Consider the following 27,730-nt stretch of genomic DNA (forward strand, 5'->3'; position numbering starts at 1 on the left):
AATCAAGGGCTTACATCATCAACTCGGAATGTCAATATTATCAATAAAAAACGTCAATAAAAGTATTAAGGTCAATTTACAACAAATTAGTTGTAACTATCTTTTGAAAAATATCTCTAAACTTTAAATGATTATAACTATCTTAATTTAAATTATTTTTACACACAACATATATCAAATTAAAGATAATTTAATAAGGATTCCAACGAGATCTCAATTGCATATGTTTCGAGATCAAAATCCGATTTTTTTTATGAATTTTTCGTATTTTTTGTCACGCAGATAATCTCAATATAATTAACAAAATATGTCAACTTAATACATGCAAAATGTCAATATGAAACTGTGTTGACATATTCAAAATATGGTGTTGATATATTCAATTCAATGTGTTGACATTTTGATCTGAAATCCTAAATTTAGAATTTTTAATATTAAAAAAATAAAAAAACGAATTCACATGTGGCAATTTATAGACCATTAAGTCTTTCAAATCTTATAGTGTTAAATTAGTTGTAGTTAGCAATTAAGGGATGAGTTAGCAATTGATCACACCCCCATAAACTATGAACTAAATAATGTATAATGATCAATTGCATATTTGCATTAGATGTAATCAAACCAAAAATAAATGAAACAATGTGCTAGCTTATAAGTAGAATGAAGTAAGATAACAATGAAATATATATATATATAAACAACTTATTATCGGATGTTACAGCATAATATAAAGCTTTACCCAAGTATACAACTTGATTAAAATATGACTTTAAGTGATAACTATACCCTCAAATTCCATTACACAGGTTATATATCGCCATACCTGTTATACCAGTATTTACAGTGTGCAGTAGAAACAGCTTGAAAGAGCGCATATCTTTCCCGTACATGATGCTATTAACTCTTTGCCTTCGAATCATGAGTCGTCACTTCAGAATGATCGGCCATGTTGGTTTGCTTGTCATTACCATGCCGAGGTAAATGGAAGACCATCAATAAACAACTGGTATGTTGCCAAGAAGAAAGAAAATGAATATTAGGGACCGATTACTTCATACGCGCTTAAGTTACTCGGACAACCATGTAACCACCAAAACAGAAGCTCTAGAGTTGGGCAGCATCAAAAGTTAATTAACATCAACAAACTTCAGTGCAACCAGAACCTTACATGATAATACCGATATACATTAAAATCTTTATACTAGTTTATTTAAGATACTTAGTGCTCATGATAGAGCTATAACTACTAGTACGTTTTTTAAAGATAGTTAACACAATCAAGATGTTTCTCTAAATATATTTGGCATGAATGGATTGATCAGACAGAACTGCAGCTTGCTTGCACTCTCTGTATGTTTATTCCATTGGCAAAGTTCCAAACTGATAACAATATCTTGACTGGGTTTGCAAAGGAGAGCATTACAAGGATATGATTTTCTACTAAGTGTACAACCACCCCTAAAATGTGGTAGCCATTACAACGACACATCAATTGAGCTATAATTAGTAGATCCATCACTAATACTTACTGATAGAATCATTAAACAGAATTTATGACTTTGTTAAATGCAGATCCAATCCTATCACCAACCTATCGTGCATTCATGTCCTTCCACTACTACTAGAATAAATACCTAGAACCTAATATCTACGAGCATATCCATATTCAAGGATCCCTAAATTAATCAAATCCTATATCACCTCAATATAAGGCTCATTTAAGCACCCTCTGCTGCAACAATCCAATTATTAGTACCTTTGAATGCATTGTCAGCGTCGTAGTAACTCGCAAATGCCTATTAAGGCACACGTCCATCTGAATTCAAGGCTTAAAGCCTATTTAGTTGCAACAACCTAAATTTTTACCATACCAATAAGAATCAAGAAAGACATCACACACCACTAAGGGGGACTTTTTTACTATACAAGATTGACAATATTCATGATTGGATATACTTCTATAATCCTGCCTTCCGATACTAATCAAACAATAGATCTATTTTAATGTATCTAGGTTAATCCCCAATACTAGGAAACATATAGAGATAACACAAACTGAACAAGAATAGGCATGAAATGGAAAAATGGATTCTCACTTGAATAGCTAGGCAAGGTAGAAGACATCATCAGTGATGAGAAGAATGTACTGCAAAACCCTCAACGGCGCATTGCTGAAATCCAATGCCGGCAGCCTCAGCTCCCTAGCCCTACTGCATTCCCTCAAATCCCCATTCCCACAGATCCTACTCGCATCCGACTTCCTATACAAATACAATTCCCTCTCCACAGAATCCCGGAAATCCCTCTCCCCGCCGCAATTAGTCTTGAAAAGGGCCCACCCCTTCCCAAGCAACGCCCTCGAAAATCCCTCCATGGACTCCACTCGCTCCCCCGTGCCCGACGCGAAGAGCGAGAGCGAGGTGCAATGCCAGTTGTTATTGCTCAAAGACTCGATTTTTTCAAGAGGGGCGCAGCCGCTCTTTAAGAAGGCCAGCTTGAAGTAGCCCCTGGAGAGGCCGACGAAGAGGCGGAGGTGGGAGAGGGACGCGGTGGCGAAGGAGGGGAAGGGCAGCGGCACCCCGCCGTCCGGCAGCGACCACGAATACGACAGCGGAGACGAGGCGGAAGCCCATGAGTGAGGCGAATTGGACGAGGAAGATGAAGAGGGCGTGGATGATTGAGGCGGTGGTGGCGGCCATGAGAAGATGATGTGGGAGAGGGAGGGGTTGGGTTGGAGATCCATTCCGAGGGCTCTGGCGATGGAGGCCAATCGGTATGTGTCTCTAATCAATTCTTGATTGGGGAGGAAGAGCATTAGTGGGGTTTTCTTTCTTGTGGAGGTGGGATCGTCGCTCTCTTGCTCGAGATTGCAGAGGAAGAGGGGATTGGCGGTGACGTCATCGCCGGAGACTAGGGAGCGGACGAGCTTGAGTGGTAACATGGCGTTGTAGTGAGAGACAGAGAGGGAGGGACAGGAAGTGAGGTTGGATTCTGATTGTCGATTGTATATGATGCGTTCTTCCACCAAACCTTTTTTGTCTTTTTAAAAAAAAAATCTTTTTGTGGGAAATTTTGGGCTAATATTTCGGTTAATTAAGATTTAAGAATGTGTCATTCACACTATGTCCAAGTGTGGCTTTCTAGATTTAAAAATCCATTTGCCTAAAATTGGGAGAATAATCTGACTTGGCACGCCGTGGGGATGAGCGTCGGACCACTGAAACGATGTCGTATTTCGTTCTTGAAAATTTGAAATAAATATCTCGATTAGCTTGATTCTCAAAATTGGGATACTAAGCTATTTGAGATATATATTTTGAATTTTTTGATTAGAATGAAATGGAAGTGTCCAACTGAGAAAAAGTTATAGGTGTTGGTTGTCTTCTACAATTCTATGAAACTGATGTATAAGTCTTGATTTTCTCTGCCGGAAGTTTATAAATCGAAAGAGCAAGCTGCCACGATTTAGGTTAGTGAACTCAAGAGAATTCTTGCGGGAAAATTCCGTTAGGCGCAATGATCAATGGAATGAGAGGACGTGAAGGCGGAGGAGATGCAATGGACTGGTAGTTGTATGCTTCATCTTTTGGGATAGGTAGGTGGTTGGTGTCTTGAACGACATACAACATTATAACTTTTGTGATACATGGACTTATCACTTCCATCTTTTATTGATAAAGTCACTTGGATTTTACTGGTTACTTCATATTTCGACATGACCACAAGATTAGAGTTTATTTGTTTTTACCTTGTTTTAAGCAATAGCCCCTAAATTCATGGAGTACTCCTTTATTGTGGAGTATTTTGATAACACCATACCTGGCTTAACTTCCTTGTCCTAGGTGGGCTAAGCCGTCCTAGAAAATCTTACTTGTTGGACCTGTGTCGGGTTCATTTTTTTGCCAGCTCTATATGTAATGGTGGTTTACGTGTGAAAAGATTTTCCCATCTCCATCTTAATCATGGGAAATTTCTGACCATATGAACATAAAAAAGAATCAAACTTTCTGCAAGATTCCCTATTTCCCTGCTGTAACCAGGCTGCTAAACTTGATATTATCAATGATGCACCACTCATTTTTTTCTTCATTTCTTGCCCATCTAAAAAAGCAACATGCCACCACAGCCTGATCTCCCTGTCGAGTGATAAAATTGCAGCATGATTGCTCTCTGTCCAAAACATTCTTTCAAGAAATCAGGTGCCAAATTTTGTAATTAAACTAAATCAACAATCCTTCCTTCAGCTGCCACAAAAAACAACCTTTGGTGTTAGCCTCACTCAAACATTCCAACTCAACACAGTTAGAGGAACTCTTTGTTTTACTAACAAACAAAATTGACTCTAAACCAAGATCAACAAATGAGTTTCTTGCATCTTCTTTCAATTTTCAATAAACAATCAATACACAACAAGAACAAGTATACATATATATATATATACAAGATAATAGTACTCCATTAGCTAGGTGATGGTGGGCTGAATCCTAAAATCCCTATGTTTGGCAGTTGTTGTGAGCCATTCTTCAAAGGCTTTGGCATCATACTGAATCCTCAGAATACCTTGGTTGCAGAATCCATATTCCTCCGCCGACATGCGCAGAAACTGCAAGAACTCCGCATTCGACAAAGCTCTTGTGTGGACCATGAACCTCTTCGTCTCCTCGTCCACTCCCACCGCCACCGGAATGTACCCTCGAGGCCTCCTGCTGCCAAATATCACCGCTGGCCTTCTCAGGGTGCTGCCTTTCACTCCCATATATTATGCCACGATTTAATTATCTTGCTTGATTTAATTTATATACAATATTGTGAGTAGGGAGTGTGATGAGTATGTTGTCTTCATGCTTTCTTAATCTTGGTTGGATGTCGACCCACGATATTAGTTGCGTGGTTGTGTATATGATAACTACTTCTTCCCACATAATATTTTTACTCCATTAATGACAACCATTTTCTCCTTCTTTTTACTTTATTATTTATGGGTCTCACTATCTACTACACAATTCTAACTACTTTTCCACATTCTCTCTTACTTTACTAATTATGCATTAAAACTCGCGCCGATTCCAAATGGTCTATTTCTATGGGACGGAAGGAGTATTTCCCACTTCCAAGTTTTGTCTTGCTTTTTGGTTGAGAGGATTTTAAATAAAATGGCTAATTGCTTCATTATTCACCAATTTTTGTCAAATTTTGCTTCTTAACTACTTTTAGAAATTGTAGCAATAGTAAAATCACAATTTAATTGAACGTGATGAAAATTTAACCAATTAACCAAAAAAAGGTTTTGTGCTACAATTATTGATCCTATAGATTTCTCCCAACTGCTATATTGTGCAGGTAATTTTGTCGGTACGGCAAGTAGTTATCATCTCAATTATTGACTTTATATAATCCCACTTCACATCACTCGTGTTGTACAGTTTTTGCTACCTATTGTACATAATTTGTACAATCATGATGACGTCGCTCGATCATCAACTTGATCACATAAACTATTGAGTCTTGGATATAGTTAAAATTTGTGTTTGGAGCAATCAATAGGGATACAGAAGGTTCTGGGCCAGCCTAAAAATCAACACTTCATTCCAAGGAAACCGTACAATAAGTCATTATCCAATTGACACAATGAGTTACACTGAAAATTTTAATTTTAATTTTGAATTTTAAAAGAAACATGAGCTATATTTAGATTTCAAATACAAGGAGCGTCTGCCCAGCAAGTCGATCTTACTTGGTTTTGCCGCGTGCTCTAGACAACAGGAACGCCAAGGGATCCAACTGAGAGCTGATGAGTCCGCGAATTTTTGATGTTTGTAAATGCAGAAAATAAATGAAGATCAACCCAGAGATTTTACGTGGTTCGATTTACTGAGGTAAATCTACGTCCACGGGGAGAAATGGGGGCAGGTTTGTATTGCTTGATCTGCGAATTACAGCTTACAACACTAGCCTGCTTTATGATATTCTCTCTAGAGAGCTTTTCTAGAATTTAACAGAAGAAGAAGACCTTATCTATCTGACCTAGGTTCTATTTATACAGCGAACCAAGATCGTGGCATGCAGCATTTATTAGGTAGTGGATGTCGTGGAGATCGTGGCGACCTTGCATGGGTCCACTATCCTGCATGAGTTAATGACTGCTTGACACCACTAAATAGATCGTCGGTGTAGTGGAGGTGGAAATCTTGCATGAGTCCACTATCTCCTAGTTCGGTCGAATACTGAGACCGAACTGCTGAATTATTGCCGAGCAGCTTTTGCCGATCTGAGAGTAGAGCTTGATGCCGACCTAAGAGCAGAGCTTGATGAGTTGGCTTTCACCGAGCTGTAGGCTGGGGCCGAACTCTTTGGTTGTGCCGAACTGAACTCTTTAGTCACGCCGGACTGATACTCTTTAGTCATGCCGAACTGATACTCTGTCTTGGGCTTTACTGCTGTTGGGCTTGTTTAGTACGTACTCCATCACTACCCCCCCCGAAAAGCGAAGTGAACCACTTCGGCATTCTGGATAAAAGTATGGGGTAAGTGAACTCTTCTTTGACCGGACTTGGTTTGTGTCCTAATTTGGCGAGTTTTATCGCTCGGATCGGACTTTCCGTTGTCCTAATTTCGGGATCGGACTTTCCCTTGTCCTAATTCGGCGAGTTTTATCGCGTGGATCGGACTTTCCCTTGTCGTAATTCAGGCAAGTTTTATCGCGAGAATCAGACTTTTGTTGCAGTTCGTTTCAGACGAAGTGCTTGTTTAAGCGGAATTGTGGTCTTGTATCCTCTTTAGAAGCTTTGACGCACAATCGTGGGCTTGTTGCAGCTCGTTTCAGACGAACTGCTTGTTTAAGCTGAATTGTGGTCTTGTATCTTCTGTAGAAGCTTTGACGCACAATTGTTTAGCTTGTATATGTTCTAAGAAGGGGATCAGCCTTCGAAGAACAAGATACCTCAGTAACATTTGTAAGAGACGACACGCACAGAGACAGACAAAACACACAAACAAAACGCACAGAGACAAATAAAGACCAAGTAAACCAAATAAAGCACATTGAGCAAACAGGACTCAAGACTGACTGATCGGACTGTCTCTTACAAATGGAACTTTTTGAGGTTGGAAATGTGCCATGTTCGGGGTACCTGTTCTCCTGACATGTGAGCCAATTTGTAAGACCCTTTGCCGAGGACTTCTGATACCCGATACGGACCTTCCCATGTGGGTTCGAGCTTGCCCAGCTTTTCTGCTCGGCTTACTTCGTTGTTTCTCAGGACGAGATCTCCCACTTGAAATTGCAGCTTCTTCACCCTTTGGTTGTAATACCGGGCTACTTGCTCCTTGTACTTGGCTGCTTTTATGCATGCCAATTCTCTTCTTTCTTCGGCAAGATCTAGCTCGGCTCTCAGTCCGTCGTCGTTCATTTCTGAGGAGAATTTTAGAGTTCGGGGACTGGGTACGCCGATCTCCACCGGAATTACGGCTTCAGTGCCGTACACCAGACTGTACGGAGTTTCACCATTGGAGGTTGTGGGTGTAGTTCGGTAGGACCATAGGACTTGAGGGAGATTTTCTACCCATTGTCCTTTGGCTTGTTCTAACCGAGCTTTTAACCCTTTCACCAGGATACGATTTGTTACCTCCGTTTGTCCGTTTGCTTGTGGATGAGAGACCGAAGTGAACCGCTGTTGAATATTCAGCTCTTGGCACCAATTCTTGAACGTCTTGTCGGTGAACTGAGTCCCGTTATCCGAGATGAGGATGTGGGGTATGCCAAATCGGCACACTATGTTCTTCCAGACGAAATCCAATGCCTTCGAGCTCGTTATCGTAGCTAATGGTTCAGCTTCCACCCACTTTGTAAAGTAGTCCACGGCAACGATTAGGAATTTCATTTGCCGAGGAGCTTGAGGAAGTGGTCCCACTATGTCTATGCCCCATTGCATGAAAGGCCAAGGGCTTTGCATAGTGGATAGATCGGTCTGCGGCATCCTTGGGATATTTGCATGGATTTGGCACTTCGGGCATGTCTTGACGAGCTGCACTGCTTCTTGTACCAAGGTTGGCCAATAATATCCCCATCTTAGAACTTTTTTAGCTAAAGCTCTAGCTCCGATGTGGCTGCCGCACGATCCTTCATGAACTTCTCTGAGGATGTAGTCCGTCTCTTCTGGTCCTACGCACCGCAATAACGGCTGGAGGTAAGACTTTCTAAAGAGGACTCCTTCATGAAGTTCGTACCGAAGTGCTCGGCACGTGATCTTCCGAGCTTCTCTCTTATCTTCGGGCAATTGTCCTTGATCCAGATACTGCAAGATCGGCGTCATCCAGTTCGGCGAGCTGGATATTGAATGTACCTCGGCTTCATCAATGCTTCGATGCATTAATTCTTCCGCCTTTGAGCTCGGATCTGAGGCCAACTTACTTAAAGTATCTGCTCGGCTATTTTCCGCTCTGGGAACGCGGATTATCCGAAAATAGGAGAAACTTCGGCTGATGCTTTGCGCTTTGTCCAAATACTTCTTCATTCTCTCGTCACGGGCTTCACTGGTACCCAACATGTGATTTACTATGACTTGTGAATCACAATGGACTTTGAGAGATTTGACGAGCAGACTTTGCGCTAACTGAAGTCCGGCAAGGAGGGCTTCGTACTCGGCTTCATTATTAGTAGTGGGGAATAGGAACCGAAGTGAGTAGGTTACCTCGTGTCCGTCGGGAGCGACGAGTAAAATACCAGCTCCACTTCCCATCTTGTTTGAAGCTCCATCTACGAATCCGCTCCAGCAGTCTGGCGGCTCTACTTCGGATTCCAAGGGCTGTGCTAGTTCGGCATTGGCAGACTTTTTCTGTTCGGCAATGACAGGGATTGCTTGATCGAACTTGGCCTCTGCAAGAAAATCTGCCAAGGCTTGTCCCTTGATGGCTTTCCGAGGTAGGTACTCGATTGAGTGTTCTCCCAGCTCTATGGCCCATTTGGCGATTCTGCCTGATGCTTCTGGCTTGGTCAAAACTTGCCGAAGAGGCAGATCGGTTAAGACGCATACCTTGTGAGCATAGAAGTATGGCCGCAGTCTCCTTGCTGCATTTACTAACGCCAGAGCAATTTTTTCCAGAGGTTGATACCTTGTTTCTGGACCTCTTAATGCTCGGCTTGTAAAGTAGATGGGAAGCTGCTTTAGGCCTTCTTCTCGTACAAGCACCGCGCTGATGGTTTGATCTGATGCCGCTAAGTATAAGAATATTACTTCGGCTTTGGTTGGAGCAGAGAGAATAGGAAGCTCGGCTAGATAACTTTTGAGCTCGTCAAAGGCCTTTTTCTGCTCGGCTCCCCACTCGAACTTTGGTGCCTTTTTCAACACCTTGAAGAATGGCAGTTGCTTTTCGGCTGCTTGGGAAAGGAATCGATTCAGTGCGGCTAGACATCCGGTTAGCCTTTGCACGTCATGTATGGACTTCGGCATTGCCATGTGCTGAACGACTTGAACTTTTGAGGGATTTGCCTTGAGTCCGTCCTTTGAAACCCAACAACCCAGAAACTTTCCCGAATCTACCAAAAAGGTACATTTTTGGGGGTTGAGTTTGAGGTTGGCTTTTCGGAGCACGTTGAGAGTGGATTTGAGGTTGTCTTCGTACTCCGAAGTGCTTTTGCTTTTGACAACTATGTCGTCGACATACACTTCAACCTGTTTCCCGATTAGGTGCCGAAAAAGCTTGTCTACCATCCTTTGATAAGTGGCTCCGGCATTCTTTAAACCGAATGGCATCTTTTTATAAGCGAAAATGCCGAAATCGGTAATGAAAGCTGTTTTCGGAGCGTCACTCTCATCCATCAACACTTGGTGATATCCTTTGTATAAATCAAGAAAACAGAAAATTTCGAAGCCGATCAAAGCTTCTACTTTTTTATCTATATTCGGAAGGGGATAGCAATCTTTTGGACAGTGCTTGTTTAGATCGGTAAAATCTATGCACATCCGCCATCCTCCTCCTTTTTTCTTGATCATCACAGGATTGGCTACCCAAGAAGGATATTTCAGCTCGAATAGTACATCCGCTTTTAGTAATTGGCGGACTTCGTCATGGATGACTTGGCTTCTTTCTGCCGCAAAGAGTCTTTGCTTCTGTTTTACTGGCCGGATTGAAGGATCAATATTTAACCGATGAGTGATTACCTCGGGGGGCACTCCGGTCATGTCCAACGGAGACCATGCAAAGACATCTTTGTATTCCTTGAGGAGCTGAATGGTCTTTTCCCGGAGTAGAGGCGTTCCTGCGAAGCCGACGTTGACCGTTCTGGATGGATCATCTTCGTATAACTGAACGGTCATTGAGTTCGGCTCTGAAGTGACTTCGGTCATCTCGCTTGCCTCCGACTCCGGTTGCTGTGATTGCTATGCTTGATGGTGCCGAACTGATTGCTCGGCACTTTTAAGCGCAATCTGCAGACATTCTTTTGCTCTCTTTTGATCACCTCGGATGACCGCTATCCCACCTTTAGTGGGGATCTTGATGGTGAGGTGATAAGTAGAGCAAACGGCCCGAACTGTGTTGAGCCAGTCCCTCCCCAGGATGACGTTGTACGGAGACCGGGCTTTCACCACAAAGAACTCGATCATCGTATTGGAGCTTGTAGGCGCTTTTCCCACCGTGATCGGAAGGCTGATAATACCTTCAGGGCGGGTGTCCTCCTGGGCGAAACTTTTCAGAGGAAGTGGAGCCGGACTGAGCCGAGCTGGATCCACTTCCATTTTATCGAAACATTCTTTAAAAAGAATGCTGACTGACGCTCCTGTATCCACAAATACTCTGTGGACCAGTTTGTTTGCCACCCCGGCTTGAATGACAATAGCGTCTTGGTGAGGAGAGATGGCTGGGACGGGATCGGCATCTGAAAATGTAATCACTTCGTCTTTCTTCAGCCTTTTATGTGTTGGTTCCTCTTGATTGGAACCTCTGCGTTCTGCTTTTAGGGACGACTTAGTCTTCCCGGCTGGGAGAGCATCAATAGTCAGGATTACTCCATCGTATTGCGGCTCGTCGTCGTCTTCGGGATCCTCATGCCTTTTCGGATCCTGAGGATTGCAGTTCGCACTTCTCTGCCTTTTGTTCTTTTTCGGCTGCTTGCTTTGGTATTTTTTTAACGTTCCTGTTTTCACAAGAACATCAATACCTGCAGCCAAATCTCGGCACTCCTCGGTATCGTGACCGTGGGTTTGATGGAAGGAGCAATATTGATCCTGAAGTCGCCGTGCGGCTGATTTCGTTATCCGCTTTGGTTTTTCGAACATATCGGAATGTAGTTCGAAAATTTCCGCTCTTGACTTGTTTAATGGTACGAACTGAGCGGGCGGCTTCTCAGGATTGAGACGTGGCCCCAATCTGCCTTGTACCGGTGCCCTTTGAATTCTTTCAAAAGGAGTTCGGCGAGGAAGCACCTGGTCGCTTTGATCGGGCTTCCTTTTGTCTCCTTGGGATGAGCTGTCTAACGACCGTTTTCGACGGTCTGCCTCATCCGCACGAGAAAACTGGTCCGCAATGTCCCACATTTCTTGAGCTGTTTGCGGACCGCACTCCACGAGCTTTCTGTAGAGAGCTCCGGGCAGGATTCCATTTTGGAATGCCGAGATGACAAGTAGATCATTGAGATTATCTACTTGTAGGCATTCCTTATGGAATCTCGTCAGGAAGTCGCTGATCTTTTCGTCGCGACCTTGACGTATAGAAAGCAGCTGAGCCGAAGTGATTCGAGCTTCCGCTTTCTGAAAGAACCTCCTGTGGAAAGCATCCATGAGATCTCGGTAGGATCTGATGCTGCCTTGAGGAAGGCTGTCGAACCACCTTCTGGCATTCCCGATGAGCAGCTCGGGGAACAGCTTGCACATGTGGACCTCATTGAGACCCTGGTTCGCCATATTATATTGATAGCGTCCCAAGAAGTCATGAGGATCCTCTAGCCCGTCATAAGTCATTGACGGTGTCCGGTAGTTTCGCGGCAAAGGAGTTCGGGTGATGTCGTCCGAGAACGGAGTCTTTAATGCTCCGTACATGGCGAACCCGACATCTCTTCGGTACGGAGGAGATGGAGTTCTCCTGTGGTTCCGGTGCCGAGGAGGAACATGTCGGGGTTGAGGATTCTTTCTCCTGGAAGACACGTCACTACTGCGGTAGTGACTTTCATGTCTGGATGAGGAGGGAGAATCCGCCGTTGTCTTCTCCGACTGTTGGCTCTTCTGCAGGAAGGTTAAGAACTCCTCCTGCTTCTCGGCCAAGAACAGCTTGACAGCCTCGTTCAAATCAGGCTGCTGGGAAGACTCGGTGTGTGGACCTTTTGAGCGGCTTGCTCCTTCTCCGTGAGAACTGGAAGTAGATTTTTCACGAGGCTGCTTTCCAGGCCTATGGGCTGCTGGATTAGCTTCCTCATGGTTATCACGGACGGAGGCACGGGTGTTATGTGATCTGGTATGCATTTTTTTGGTAGAAGAGGATCAAAAAACTCGCTTTATCACAAATTTGGTTCTCTGCTTCCCACAGACGGCGCCAGTGATGAGTCCGCGAATTTTTGATGTTTGTAAATGCAGAAAATAAATGAAGATCAACCCAGAGATTTTACGTGGTTCGATTTACTGAGGTAAATCTACGTCCACGGGGAGAAATGGGGGCAGGTTTGTATTGCTTGATCTGCGAATTACAGCTTACAACACTAGCCTGCTTTATGATATTCTCTCTAGAGAGCTTTTCTAGAATTTAACAGAAGAAGAAGACCTTATCTATCTGACCTAGGTTCTATTTATACAGCGAACCAAGATCGTGGCATGCAGCATTTATTAGGTAGTGGATGTCGTGGAGATCGTGGCGACCTTGCATGGGTCCACTATCCTGCATGAGTTAATGACTGCTTGACACCACTAAATAGATCGTCGGTGTAGTGGAGGTGGAAATCTTGCATGAGTCCACTATCTCCTAGTTCGGTCGAATACTGAGACCGAACTGCTGAATTATTGCCGAGCAGCTTTTGCCGATCTGAGAGTAGAGCTTGATGCCGACCTAAGAGCAGAGCTTGATGAGTTGGCTTTCACCGAGCTGTAGGCTGGGGCCGAACTCTTTGGTTGTGCCGAACTGAACTCTTTAGTCACGCCGGACTGATACTCTTTAGTCATGCCGAACTGATACTCTGTCTTGGGCTTTACTGCTGTTGGGCTTGTTTAGTACGTAATCCATCAAGAGCAATCTTGGTAATATCTGTGCCATCATTTGATGAAAGATTAGTAATTCCGTCACACAAGTAAGAGCATAAAATGCATACCTCTCCGAGTCTGGAATTAATTTTCAAAGGAACGAAATCGTCAGCTCTGGTCACGCCAATATTTACAATAGCTGTGGCAGCACCCGCTTCGTGAGCAGCTCTGCACAAATATATGGAAGCATTGAGATGATGTTTGGTTTCACTTTATGATTGAGGAAAGTAACAAGGTTAGGCACACAGACGTGATGTAAATTCTTTCCAAATAGAATGTGCAATTTGGAGAAGGATGCGTACCCTTTTACCAAATACCACTAGTTTGGGTATAAAACCCAAATTGGTGTAAACTTTCGTGCATTTACAGACAATTAAACCTTATTTTACTATAGATATCGACTGACTATTTTATTTATGATCACAGATTCTCTTTTACACTTTTACATGAATCAATTTGAAGTAATGCATGCATGCTTACCAGAAGTATTCTAGACAATACTTAAACCTTGGAAAGCACTATTCGTTAAGGGGATGTTTACTTTGAGTGATGTGATAGATTGATAAAATATAGAATTAAGAATTTGAAGGATGAGATGATCAGTGAAACAAATTCTAATCTTAATCAATCCATCAAAGTAAATAGTGGATTAGCTCGGATTATTTTTATCTGTCCAAGTAAATGATCCCCACGTGAACTGATATAATATAGATTTACAACAGATTAGAAGGTTATAGTCCATTCTAGATATTACAGTCAAGATTGTATACTGCTGCACTTCACTATTTAAACTGAAATCTCCACAATGTTAAAATAGACAATGAAAAATGCATAACTAAATTTATATGAATATAAAAGATAGATGATGTGATATTTTAGAGTTCTTAATCAATGTAAAAAGATTATCAAGTTCAATTATTTTAACTCTAATAATACTACACTACTGCAAGAATACAGTATCGTAGTAGTATTTTAAGTGTCGATCCACAGGGAGGCGAGATTGCTTACACTTAATATGACTACACAAAGTATCAAAAGATCTTGTTTTGATTTTGAGATGGTTAACTAACTTAAGCTACTGAAATGAGATTTTTGACACGAGAAAGACAGGTCACTCCAAGTTGCTCACTAAGCTTGCGTTGTTTTACACCATTTACAACGAAACATACGACGGGATTATAATTATCAACCTAATCGCGTGCACTGAACATGTCTACGACGTATAGTTCACAGTCAGCTGAACACTTGTTCCATGAACCAACTTTCAACGACATTTAATTCCTGCGGATGCGCGGGAATAAATGTCGTCTACTATAATCACTTACCTAATCCACTATCAATTTATCCCCTGAACAGTTCTAAATCGAAAGCATACCAACAAACGATCAATCCTAAGCTATGTTAAAGAGACAATAGTTAAGATTTAACAACACTACATCATTAGCCAAAAACGTAGCATTTTAATTATCAAACACATTGTTGGTATCAAACATACGATTCAAGGTGTTAAAACAAATACACAAGCCTAGATTACAACTCGGAGCAACAAAGAGAGCCTAGCCTATACACATGGTAGAATGTAGAAATAAAACCATAGGTGTGATGCTCTCGTCGAGTGGAGTCGGGATTCGAGAATGGATGGTCGGAATAATGGCCGGAATGCCTTCCTTCTCTTCTTCCTCTCCTCCTTTCTCTCCCTCTGTCCTTTTCTCTGTCTCGTTTTTTCCTCTCCAATTCATTTTCCCAGCCTTTTTAATCCATCAACCGCTGGGTCAACTGCAAAATCGCAGTTACGCGACTAAAACGCCCGACCGGGCGAATTCAAAGGAGGTAATCGCCCGACCGGGCGAAAGGCTACTGCATGGCCTCGCGGGAAACGCCCGACCGGGCGTTTAGTTGAAATCAGAACGCCCGACCGGGCGAACTTTCTGGACTCCGCATGCACAATATGGAAACGCCCGACCGGGCGTTTAGCGACATCAAAACGCCCGACCGGGCGAACTCTCTGGAATCTCAGCTATGCATTTCCGACGAACTTCCAGCTTCTAACACCCGAAACTACACTCAAAGCACGACTTGGTGAGTTATAATTAACATGAAATCCGGGGTAAAGAATAGGAAATAAGCTTCGCATCAAATACCCCCAAACTTAAGCTCTTGCTCGCCCCGAGCAAGGTACATTTTTTAGCACAAAAACTCAACGCAAGTCTACCCCGCAGAGAAATTTTCATCACAAAGAATCATGTAGGGACGTGAGTGACAAAATCTAAACCCCCAACATTTCCAATCGAGATTTCCCACTCTCAAGAACAATCACTCATCCCCCTAGAACGTCAAGTTAAGGTGCACTTCAAAATAAGTCCAAGCATGCGATCAAACAACTCAAACCATCATCATTGACTCATTCAGCAATACTAACCACATAGACTCACAGATTTCAAATCGAACCTCTTTAACTCTACCAAGTTCTTTACACAACATCCACAAGCATCAACGATAAGGTCCAAGGTCTTATTTCAAGGTTGTAATGGGGCTAAGGACGAGGTAGGATAAGTATGGATAGTGAGCTCAAAGGCTACACATTTGAGTGCCAAAATCTTCCCTCCTACAACTTCTTTCCAAAGATTAACCAACGAAAAATTACAACCAAACCCACACTCCCCCAAACTTGAGATCTATTCCAGACGAGATTACACAAGCAAACATAGAAGCTCTATCTTTATTTCATCAACTTATTTCTTTTTTTTTTCTTTTTTTTTGTTTTTGTAAAGACCTCGACTTTTGTGAATTTGGAGGTCGTCTTTTTCTTTTTCTTGTTTTTTTTTTTTTTTCTTAGAACTTCATTCTTTTCACATTATATCAAGTCTAGAAAAGTCTACTCTTTACAGTTCACCACCCCCACACTCACAACTCAAAACACCAAGCTCAACTTGTATTTAGCACTCAAATAGTAGCAAGGTCAATTGATGAGGCTAAAATTAGGCTTATTTAAGTAGCTAAGTGTTTGGCTAAGTGTTTACACAAAGAATAGGTAATTAAGCTCAAGGTGGCTTCTAGGGGATCATGTGTAGGACTAGGCATGTGATCATTTGGCCATAGAGTTCATCCTAGTGCCTTATCCTCCCATATCGTTGACACAAATGAACGCAAGCACTTCACTCGATAAAGCAAATCAATCCAACATAATTTCCACAAGTCATGCGATTTTCATACTCTCCTCAACTTAAGAAATCGGATGTAATCACAACATGCTCTTTCAAATAAATTCATGCACCCATTCCATTCATCCTAAGCTTCAAAGATCAAGTAAGATCAAGTAAGATTTCCTAACCAGAAAGCCGAAGATAAAGCATGCACCCGTCAACTACATAGATTCAAAACATCTTTATCACGCAAAACACCCAAAAAACATACATCACAAATCATTCATAACCCCCCCAAACTTGAATGCATCATTGTCCTCAATGCATGCAAAGAAGACAAATAAAGTAAAGGGAAAGGAAACTCCCCCAAACTTGGCATGACGTCCATAGTGCATTCGGGTGGGAGGGTGGGTGTAAAAATCCTTTGCAGGTGTGCTTCCTCCTAAGCTCCAATCCTAACTCCCAGTTGCTCCTACAAAAAGAACAAAAACTACAAAAAGAAACACTCAATTCAAAATAAATGTTAGAGGAAAGAATTGAGCAAACAAAACCTCCAACATATGAAATCAAAAATAAAAACAAAAAAAAAACTTGGGTTGCCTCCCAATCAGCGCCTTTGTTTATAGTCGTTGGCTCGACCTTCTTCATCCTTGTCTACCTCTATCCAGGCTCCAATAGGCGCTTCCCCGCCTTCTCTTGCTTGATCACCACATTCTCTCCATCTACTCGAAACATGACCGTATTTGTCTTGGTCTCTATCACAACATCACCGGTTGCTAAAAATGGCCTACCAAATAGGATAGGCATATCCTTGTCCTCTTCCATCTCTAGGACAATGAAGTCAACCGGGAGTACAAATCTATCAACCTTCACCAAGACATCCTCGATGATACCTTTTGGTTTCACAATTGAATGATTCGCCAATTGTAGGTCAATGTCGATTGGTTCAATCCTCGCTTCTAGACCGATTGACCGTGCGGTTTTCAGAGCCATCAATGATATTCCCGAGCCTTGATCAAGTAGGCACTTTGGGAACTCCTTATCTCCCATCTCACATGGGATCACACAGCTTCCAGGGTCTCTTCTCTTTGCCGGCATCTTTCCCTTCACAAATTGTGAGCAAAATGCGCTCAATATCACCACACCATCGTCTTGTATCTTCTCCTTTTTCGCAATAAGATCCTTAAAAAACTTGGAGAATTTAGGAAAGTGTAGGAACAAATCCACCAGGGACACATCTACATTAACTTTCCTGATAATGTTCATCATCCAATCGAGTCCTTTCTCTTGAATTATTTTCCTACCCTTCTTCTTATTCTCGACTGGGAAAGGTGGTGGCGGGATAAAATCTGGAAAATTAAATGGACACTTCGGGTCCATTGCCGGACTTAGTGGATTCTTCTTGTGGATATCACTCATGGTTGACTCTTCTTTTTCTTGTTGACATTCCCTAGCTTCGGTAGTAGCCCACTCAATCCCCTCGTCCGCCCCTGCGTGCGAGGTTTGTGAGCCAAACAACTTGTCCGCCCCTGCGTGCAAGATGTTCGAGCCATTTTGTGCATCTAGCATGATTGGAGACTTAAGATCCTTTCCACTTCTTAACTTAACTGCCTTGCACTGTTCAAAACCTTTAGGATTGGGCACCGTATCACTCGGGATAGCATTAGGAATTCTTGTGTGAGATGCTGTAGCAATCTGCCCAATTTGAGTCTCGAGATTCCTCAATGTAGCCTCCATCTGACCAAACTTCTCTACCGTCCTTTCTTTGAAGCTCTCATTCTCCTTTTGACTCTTGGTCATGAAGGAGAGTATCTGTCCCAATTGATCTTCTACCGATGGCTTCTTCTCATAACCCGGGGGTTGAGTGTTTGTCCTCCATTGGTTCCCCGAGTTGTTGCTAGGACCACTTTGATTCCAGTTCGATTGCTGAGGCCTCCAATTCTGCTGATTGCTGTATTGGTTGCCTTGGTTAAACCCTTGGCCATTGTTGCCAATGTAGTTCACATCCTCGATTGGTGGTCCTTGAAGACTAGAACATTGATCAGTATGATGCCCTCTTTGACACAATCCACATCTCATCACTGCCACTGCTTTGGGTTGAGGAGTCAGTTGCAGCGATTTCACTGCCTTTGTCATCGACGACATCTGGGTGCTTATATCTGCCAATTGAGCTTCAATTGCAGATACTCTCTCTGCATCCTTTGTAGCACCGAATGTGTCTCCTCCTTTCTCTGCTGCTCTCCTTGGGTTGTGCCAGTTCCGTTGATTGTTAGCCAACCTTTGGAATAAGGCTCTCACCTCCTCATGCGTTAAGTCATCCAGGTTTCCATTAGAGCCTGCAGTAACTAGTCCCGTGCCTTCATTGTTGAGTCCCTTGTAGAATTTCAAAAGGTCATGCCCCGGAGCTAGACCATGGCTCGGGCATTTCCTTATCAAGTCTGTGAATCTCTTCCAAGCTTCTGCAAAGGACTCATCATACTTTTGTTGGAAAGAAGTGATCTCTTCTCTCAATTTCTCGATCTTCATCGGGGAATTATATTCTAAGAGGAACAACGTCTTCAACTCTTGGAATGTTTCAATGTTGTAGCCCGGTATAGAGTCATACCAAGCTCTTGCTTTCTCCCTCAGAGAGAATGGGAATAAGACCCTCTTGATCAGATTGTGTTCCACATTCGGGGGTCTGTGAGAGTTCGTCAACTCGTAGAAGGCATTGAGGTGGCTCATCGGGTCTTCATCATCCCGTCCATGGAAAAGATTCCCCCCATTCACCAAACTAATGTAGTGAGGTGGAATGTTGATGTTGTTGTTCGCATAAGCAAACTCTCCGGGGTACTCAATTCCCGATCTAAGAGTGTCGCCAAACCTCACAACGGGTGGTGGGACAGCGTTGTTGTTATTATTGTCGGCCATCGACTCAGCTTCCAGATCACTGTCACTATTCTCAAACAATGGGTTATCTCTGATTGGACTCGGCGAATCCTGTTGAATTTCAAACCCGGTTGAACTTCCAGACCCTTTCCTTCTTTGATAACAGAGTAATCCGAAAGGCGGTGTACCCTGAGATCTCGTGTGCATTCACGACTTTTTTTTTTTTTTTTTATTATTAGTACCTACACAACAGAAAATACACCAAGCACAAGCATAAAATATTTCCTAATTACCGAAAGCGAGACCTCTCGACAACTTCGGGGTAAGTCCTATAAAACGTGTGTGCTAGTGTGCAAACAAAACTACCTAAAACTAAACTAAGAGTTAGCTAAAAAAAATTACCTAAAATAATACACTCCTTCGTCTTCAAGTCCGGACGTGGTAGATGGCTATCACACCGTAGAACACGAACAATGTACCTAAAAAACTCAAAAAGAAAAATCAAACAAAACGAAATAAAAACTAAAACACTTAAGCATAAACAAGCTATTGCCTCCCCGGCAACGGCGCCAAAACTTGATGTGATATTTTAGAGTTCTTAATCAATGTAAAAAGATTATCAAGTTCAATTATTTTAACTCTAATAATACTACACTACTGCAAGAATACAGTATCGTAGTAGTATTTCAAGTGTCGATCCACAGGGAGGCGAGATTGCTTACACTTAATATGACTACACAAAGTATCAAAAGATCTTGTTTTGATTTTGAGATGGTTAACTAACTTAAGCTACTGAAATGAGATTTTTGACACGAGAAAGACAGGTCACTCCAAGTTGCTCACTAAGCTTGCGTTGTTTTACACCATTTACAACGAAACATACGACGGGATTATAATTATCAACCTAATCGCGTGCACTGAACATGTCTACGACGTATAGTTCACAGTCAGCTGAACACTTGTTCCATGAACCAACTTTCAACGACATTTAATTCATGCGGATGCGCGGGAATAAATGTCGTCTACTATAATCACTTACCTAATCCACTATCAATTTATCCCCTGAACAGTTCTAAATCGAAAGCATACCAACAAACGATCAATCCTAAGCTATGTTAAAGAGACAATAGTTAAGATTTAACAACACTACATCATTAGCCAAAAACGTAGCATTTTAATTATCAAACACATTGTTGGTATCAAACATACGATTCAAGGTGTTAAAACAAATACACAAGCCTAGATTACAACTCGGAGCAACAAAGAGAGCCTAGCCTATACACATGGTAGAATGTAGAAATAAAACCATAGGTGTGATGCTCTCGTCGAGTGGAGTCGGGATTCGGGAATGGATGGTCGGAATAATGGCCGGAATGCCTTCCTTCTCTTCTTCCTCTCCTCCTTTCTCTCCCTCTGTCCTTTTCTCTGTCTCGTTTTTTCCTCTCCAATTCATTTTCCCAGCCTTTTTAATCCATCAACCGCTGGGTCAACTGCAAAATCGCAGTTACGCGACTAAAACGCCCGACCGGGCGAAAGGCTACTGCATGGCCTCGCGGGAAACGCCCGACCGGGCGTTTAGTTGAAATCAGAACGCCCGACCGGGCGAACTTTCTGGACTCCGCATGCACAATATGGAAACGCCCGACCGGGCGTTTAGCGACATCAAAACGCCCGACCGGGCGAACTCTCTGGAATCTCAGCTATGCATTTCCGACGAACTTCCAGCTTCTAACACCCGAAACTACACTCAAAGCACGACTTGGTGAGTTATAATTAACATGAAATCCGGGGTAAAGAATAGGAAATAAGCTTCGCATCAAAAGACCAGTACAATTGTTACCTAATGAGTCGAAAAGCAGACATGGTCATCAATGAAGAACCAAGTACAAGGAAAGCATCACATTCTTTCGCAGCTGCTAATGCTCTATCTGATCTACCCTTTGGGACGTTATCACCAAAAAAGACAACCTGAAAAATGTACATCTATTGGATCAAGATACCATCCACACAAACAAGGGTGTTCTTTTTAAAGATTTAAACACTTACTGATGTTTATTAAAACAAAATTATTCACCTCTTTGATCATTGAATGTTTCATTTAATAAATTTAGGTTATGTATGTCCTTTCACCATTTGTAATTTATTTATTTGTTAAATAAAACATTTGTTTGATAAGTTGTTAAATTGAATGATATGAAGATACGGTTATTACTTGTCCAAAGACCACACCAGTACCCTCACAAAAGTAACATGTAACAATTACTAGCTCAGGGAATACAAAATTTATTTTCTGCCGCACATAACAAAGAAATGATGCTCAGGTTAGGAACCAAATACTTACATCAGGTTTCAGTATACCATCACATTTCTCACAATTTGGTATATGGAATTCCTCCTCCCAGAACTTTTCATCAATCACCATCAGGTCTTTGCTTCATTCCAAAGCTCTTGTCCGAACGGCTGTCATATTCTAAACTTTCGATTGCTTCTGCCCACTGTAATGGCACTAAATGTTGTAGCATGAGTTTGCAATAGACTAGAGTGAATTAATGAATAAGTCTGCACAAAGTAAAACAAAAAGAAGGAGATCTACAAGGAACTTAAAAGTTGTCAGCTTCAGTTTGTGGCCTTCCATGAAAAGATACATGAAGAGGAAGCTTATAAGGAACAGAGAAGATAGAAGATACAAGTTTTTTTCTCAATCGTGAGTTTTCCTTGTATATTGATAATGCAATTAAGCAGATGAGGTGTACATATTGTGACAAACAGAAGTCACCAAAAACCTGCTGATGGATCAAGCAAGACTTCTTTAGTTCGACCAATGCTCCAGAAATATAGTCAGGCAAGACTAGGCTAAAGTTCCATTTATAAAAGAAAAAAAAATGATTTAACTGAAGTTGTGGCAATGTTAGGTTTTTTTAGAAAAGATTCACTTCAAACTATCAAGATATATTATTGAGGAAGATCAAGGCTAAACTAGTTCAGGGCCCAATTTGTAAATTGAAAAGCAATATCTAAGTTTCTTTGCTAAACAAAAAACCCAAAAAAATAAGTTGGATTGTCAGTCAAAAGCAACCTTTGGGTTTAGAGCCTTCACTTGATCCTGAAATGAGCTACGAGAAAGAGAGAAACCACAATTCGTACAAGCAACAACATATACTGTCCCATGCAACTCTAGAGGATTGCTTCCAGCTCGATGGTGCAACCTGTGATATAGAAATAAAAGTATTGCTATCACCTGATGACATGTATGTTAATACGGAGTAGCCAGGTAGTACAAATATAGACCAAACCCTTGCATAGAACAATACCAAATAGTAAACCAGTCAAAAAATATTTGTACATATTATGTTACTCAGTTATGTCAGTCATGTTATATTTAGCCCTTGGCTTTTACGAGTTATAGTCAACTGCTCAAGTATATAATACACTTTGGGTTCGGCACGGATTTTAATGCAAAATTGGTAAAGTAAGAGAGGTAGAGAGAAAAAATAATTAAAGTATTGTTCGTGGAATATGGGTCCCACCTCATTAGAGAGAAAAGAGTTTTCAAAATTGGAAAGTGCATATTCTTGTGGGACGGACTAAAAAGGAAAGAGTGCATATTCTTATGGGGCGGAGGAAGTATTAAGTAAAATAGAGAAAAAAGTAAGTGTTCGTGTGTTGAGCTAGCGGTAGAGTGGTTAACATCTGGGGCCAAAGGTCTTAGATTCAAGTCCACCGTGGCAAGGTCTTTAGATGAGGAAAGACCGAAAGAAAAGGTTGCATAAATGGAAAGAACAGAGCATGTGGTTATTACCTGATAAAAAAGAAGCATTTATCCAGAGTTTTCTGGATTTAAAAGGTACAGTATTCATAACATACATCAAGAATATAAGAAAGCACATTCCATTATGCTGCTGTTCTTAGTTGTGTCAATACAAGTATTTATATCTTCTACATGTATGTGAAGTCACGTTGCAGGGTGAGGCAGATTTCTAACATACTTCCTTAAAAATTTATATGTCTGAACTTCATTCCCATAACTAATGTCTAACAAAGTTATAACAGCCTTACTAACATTTTAAAACTAGATACCTTGAGTCAATAGCCATTACCGGTCTACATTTTGAGTCATCATAAATTTTACACGCCCTGCTTTCTCGAGAGAAGCTAATGCAATATGTGCAGGCCCTGGTTGAGCAGTTGTAAATTTTCTCCATCCAGCATAACTCCTAGCCCAATACCGTCTTCTGGCACGACTGGACCGCATAAATTCCTAAACTTGAAATAGTTCATATAAAAACTTTAATATCTGAATTATCAACCCAAAAATATGTGTATGACTGCACGCACATCAAATGCTCACAATAAAAGAGCTTTTATCAAGTCAAGGAAAAGAGGAATAAGTATTATGATTATTATATGGGGAAGTAATAGATTTCTAAAAATCTAGTACGATCTATGTAAATTGACACATAGAAACACAGGTTGCCAGCGCAATATCAGAATAACAGATCAAACACTCATTTTCAAGTTGATGTGCAGACCAACAACAGCACATCAAACTAGTTGTCTTTAGGCCAAAATGAAGAGATAAAGGAAAAGGTAAAAGTGAAATCTCAAAAGCTAGTTTTTATTTACAAAATAATACTGCCTCTGTCCAGCTATAAGTGGCATGGATACCTTATTAGGCTGTCCACTATAAATGGCCTAGTCCTAAAAAAGGGAACATTTTACACACAAGTTAGTCGACTTTAGTGGACCCTACCACTTCACACACAAAACACAACTTTCTTATTCTACATGCCCACTTCGTCTAGTCTACGCCACTGATAATGGGACAGAGGGAGTATGTATAAAGTAACTCTCAGCCTGCTCTAGTGACAAAAGACAGGCCAGAATGCTCAAACATATCTGCATATAACTGTGTTTCAGAACTTATCGCATAAGAAAGGCTAATCAAGCCTATATAGACAGCAGAGAGATAATGATGTTAGTTAGTTCCATGCTTGCATATCATGAAATAGAACAACCGTCATATGGGTCAACTGGCAGTCTACTCACACACCTTACTTAACAACACCCCACTCCACCCCCAAATGCAGGGAGAGGTTGGAAAAAACATTAATTTTAAAAAAAATAATACAACGAAATAAGAAAATTTGCAGGACATGCTGTATATCAATCACCTGGTGAGTGATTGGCCGGAAACCAGTACTATAAGCTCCGTTTGGACTGCATGGAATTAAAATAAAAATTACTAATCAGAGTATATCAGAATAACATCAACAGATATCAGTTTGAAAGGATGAGCAAAGTAAGAACAATTTACATATAAATTTAAATAAAGAACATTTTATATTCTTAAGTGTTTTATACTAATACAGCATAAAATAATTTGATGAAAACATATCCGAAAGAGCACATTTCCAGATGACGGGAATCACCAAACAGCATATTCAGCAGTCTCTATCCTTACAGTGTCATTCCTGACATAGGGAGATTTTAATTTAAAGTGTCATCTATTTCAGAAAAAAATGGGACTTAAGCGACAGAAGAATCTTTATGAAGGGTCATCGCAGATATTTATATATCAGCAAGAAACACCTATACGAGGTTGTAACTTAACCTTCTGTAATCAGGAATCCCACTTTCTGTGCTTATCCCAGCTCCAGTCAATACAACAAGCTTTGAACTGCAAAACAATTTAAATATCTTAAGACATTGACTTAAAAGCATTTAATTTGATTAAGAGGTGCTAACATAATGCAATGTATTTCTGCAAACACTTCCGTTCACTCAGCCAGTCAAGAATACAACCTAGTCTGAGATATGAAGTCATGAACCCACCACAACATAAGAACATATAATACATCCAAAAATAGAAAAGCGGTTTTCTGAAGAAACAGCACTGGCAAACATAATAAACCTCATACCAAGCTGAACAGGAATAACCAGTTAGACAAGATTCAAAAAAATAACTCTAACAAGCTAAAACTTGATGTACAGATATAGTCATACACATGCATAAGAAGATGACAGAACCAAAGTGCGCATATGCTTCTCATTCATTATTAAGGTAAGATCCAAACAGTGATTCAGTTGGAGACTAATTAAACCAAATAATTCATTGTTCATTGGGTTTCTTTGCATTAGATCACACAAAGTTGATTAAATTTCTAAACTGAGTTTCAAGTAAAAGAATTACTAGAAAATTATCTATTGCTACCAACTTGAAATAAATCAGAGTATTCATTTAACAAATTTATGAAAGGTTGTTCGAATAATATTAATCTGCAAGAGGTTTCATGTAACTTGAGTACTTCACTAGACCTTACTCGACACCATTTCTACCTTCTCTCGAAGAACAGAGAGATAGAAGATTGACATCTTCGTCTCCAGGTGGATTTGCATTGGGAACCATCATTTTGTCTTTCAAGTAATTTGAAGGTAATTCTTTATTCTCCATTGCGGCTCCAGTAGGTGTGATGCGATAAGTACGCACAAAACTGAGAGATCCCCGAAAAGATATCATTCTCGGCTTCCAAAAGGTTTCTTTGTTCACACTAATTGATCGAATGGTTTCTGCCATAAGTAAATGATAGTATCAGAGAATAACTCGTGAGCTGGAGAACAAGAATAACAGAGTGCAGGGAAGACTTGCCAGCTAATAATGTCCTCAGAGATTCTCTTGTGCCACCAATTTTCTGCATAGTCCAAGTAGACAACTTACTAGAATATCAACAAGAGTTAACAGGCATCTAATTTTCTAATGCAATCTATATCTTCTTAGTAATTCATATACACATGGAAACATGTTCTCTACTTCTTGATGCTTGCAATCAATAGAAGTGATGGACATCTCTAGACGTGGAACGATGATAAAATTTTAACAATAAACTTTGACTCGGCAATGAGCTGCAAATGGTGTAAAATTCCCATCCCAAATCGTGACACGATTTGAGGCATTTCACAATTTAAACGACTCACAATGAAGTATTGCGCTAACTTGCCAATATATTACTAGCATATTGTTGCAACTAGAAATCCAGACTGAAAGGGGGGAAATCATTTGAAAGAACTTGACCTATTTCGTTTTCGATGTGTGTAGAACTAACTAGCAGCTAAGAAGTTAAGAGAAATGGAAAATTATAGTGAGATTTCCCTCGAGAATTGAAACGATCGTTTGAAGTAGGACTGTTGACACAAAAGCAAACAACGCGGAAGATTTATAATGGCACATTCATATTGCTAATAACCGAGTAAATTAAAAGAAAAAACAGCAAAGCGGAATCACTTGATCGGAGTGAAAGAGAGAGATACTTACAGGAAAGAAGGGAAGGTACAGAGGTGCCATTGAATTATGGTTACAGAGAAAAGATGAAATCCATCGATGGTTTGCAATTGGATTTGCAAATTGCAAAGCAACCAGTCGGTGTCCAGAGCACCACGTCCCGTGCGCTTCATTTTCATCGAAAGACAAATTAATTTACAATTATTAAATTTTATACAGAAATAAGTTTGACTATATTTTCAGCAATTGTTGAATTTTGAACATATAAATTGAAGAATCATTAATGCACACCACATCTATATTTATTACCAGACTCGTCTTTGTTAATCAGCTCTTTTATCTGGGCCTTGGGAACTTGAGTTGTGTGATTCATTCATTGGGCCTTCCTACTGACTTTTGGCCCGTTAAGGATATAGCATGGCTCTAATCCATCGTACTACCAAGTGTTACTATCAAATTATGGATTATACGTACATACTAGTGCTCCCTCCGTCTATAAAAATTAATCTCATTTATGAATGATACGAGTTTTCATGAGAAATTGATAAAGTAAAAGAGGGAGAAAAAGTAATAAAATAGGAGGGAAAAGAGAAAAAAGTAAGAGTGCGAGGAGAATAAATGGGTAAACTATAAAAGGAAGTTTTCATTTTTGAAATGAGACTTTTTTTGTGGACGTCCCAAAATAGTAAAATGAGATTATTTTTTATGGACGGATGGAGCATTTTCTTATTAGTCTGTCCCTGAAAAGTATGAACTTCTAATTTTGAAATAGGTAAATAACAACGCATTATTCATACACATTATTTTATTTACAACTTATATCATTACACTACATGATGTGGAGCTCACTCCCCACTAACATTACTTACATTATTCTTTATCTCTCTCATTTTATCAGTTATAACATTAAATCCGTGTCAAATCAAATACTCCCTCCGTTCCACAGTAATAGAGGCATTTCATTTTGCACACTCATTTTGAAAACATAATTATAAATAGTTAAAGTGGAAAAAAAGTAAATTAAGAGAGAGAATATTGTAGATAAGACTCTTCTCTACATTATTCTCTCTCTTACTTTAACTATTTAATATCATTTTTTCAAAACGAGTGCAGAAAATGAAATGCATCTATTAATGTGGAACGGAGGGAATAGAAACTTTGGAAACCGCACGGGTATTAATGTAAAATTGATAAAGTAAAAGGAAGAGAAAAAAATGAAT

General features: G+C 40.7%; 1 protein-coding gene, 1 non-coding gene and 1 pseudogene across 2 annotated transcripts; 1 reads left to right on the plus strand and 2 right to left on the minus strand.

The window, feature by feature from the left end:
* Window positions 1-666: 666 nt before the first annotated feature.
* On the minus strand, window positions 667-3,019 carry LOC121769524. Its single transcript, XM_042166358.1, has 2 exons — window positions 2,097-3,019; window positions 667-1,003 (listed from the first exon to the last, which is right to left on the minus strand). The coding sequence occupies exon 1, from the start codon at window positions 2,939-2,941 to the stop codon at window positions 2,105-2,107; it is 837 nt and encodes a 278-aa protein (XP_042022292.1). The 5' UTR covers window positions 2,942-3,019; the 3' UTR covers window positions 667-1,003; window positions 2,097-2,104.
* A 2,556-nt stretch (window positions 3,020-5,575) lies between these two features.
* On the minus strand, window positions 5,576-26,733 carry LOC121766624 (annotated as a pseudogene).
* LOC121769628 lies at window positions 18,774-18,880 on the plus strand. Its single transcript, XR_006043648.1, has one exon. It is a non-coding gene; the product is annotated as a small nucleolar RNA R71 (small nucleolar RNA).
* Window positions 26,734-27,730: the final 997 nt, after the last annotated feature.

Source organism: Salvia splendens, chromosome 15 (genome assembly GCF_004379255.2).
Source record: "Salvia splendens isolate huo1 chromosome 15, SspV2, whole genome shotgun sequence".
Classification (NCBI taxonomy): Eukaryota; Viridiplantae; Streptophyta; class Magnoliopsida; order Lamiales; family Lamiaceae; genus Salvia; species Salvia splendens.

Bases quoted from the DNA above. Each gene is read 5' to 3' on its own strand.
- LOC121769524 (XM_042166358.1), bottom strand. From the start codon at position 2,941: ATGTTACCACTCAAGCTCGTCCGCTCCCTAGTCTCCGGCGATGACGTC.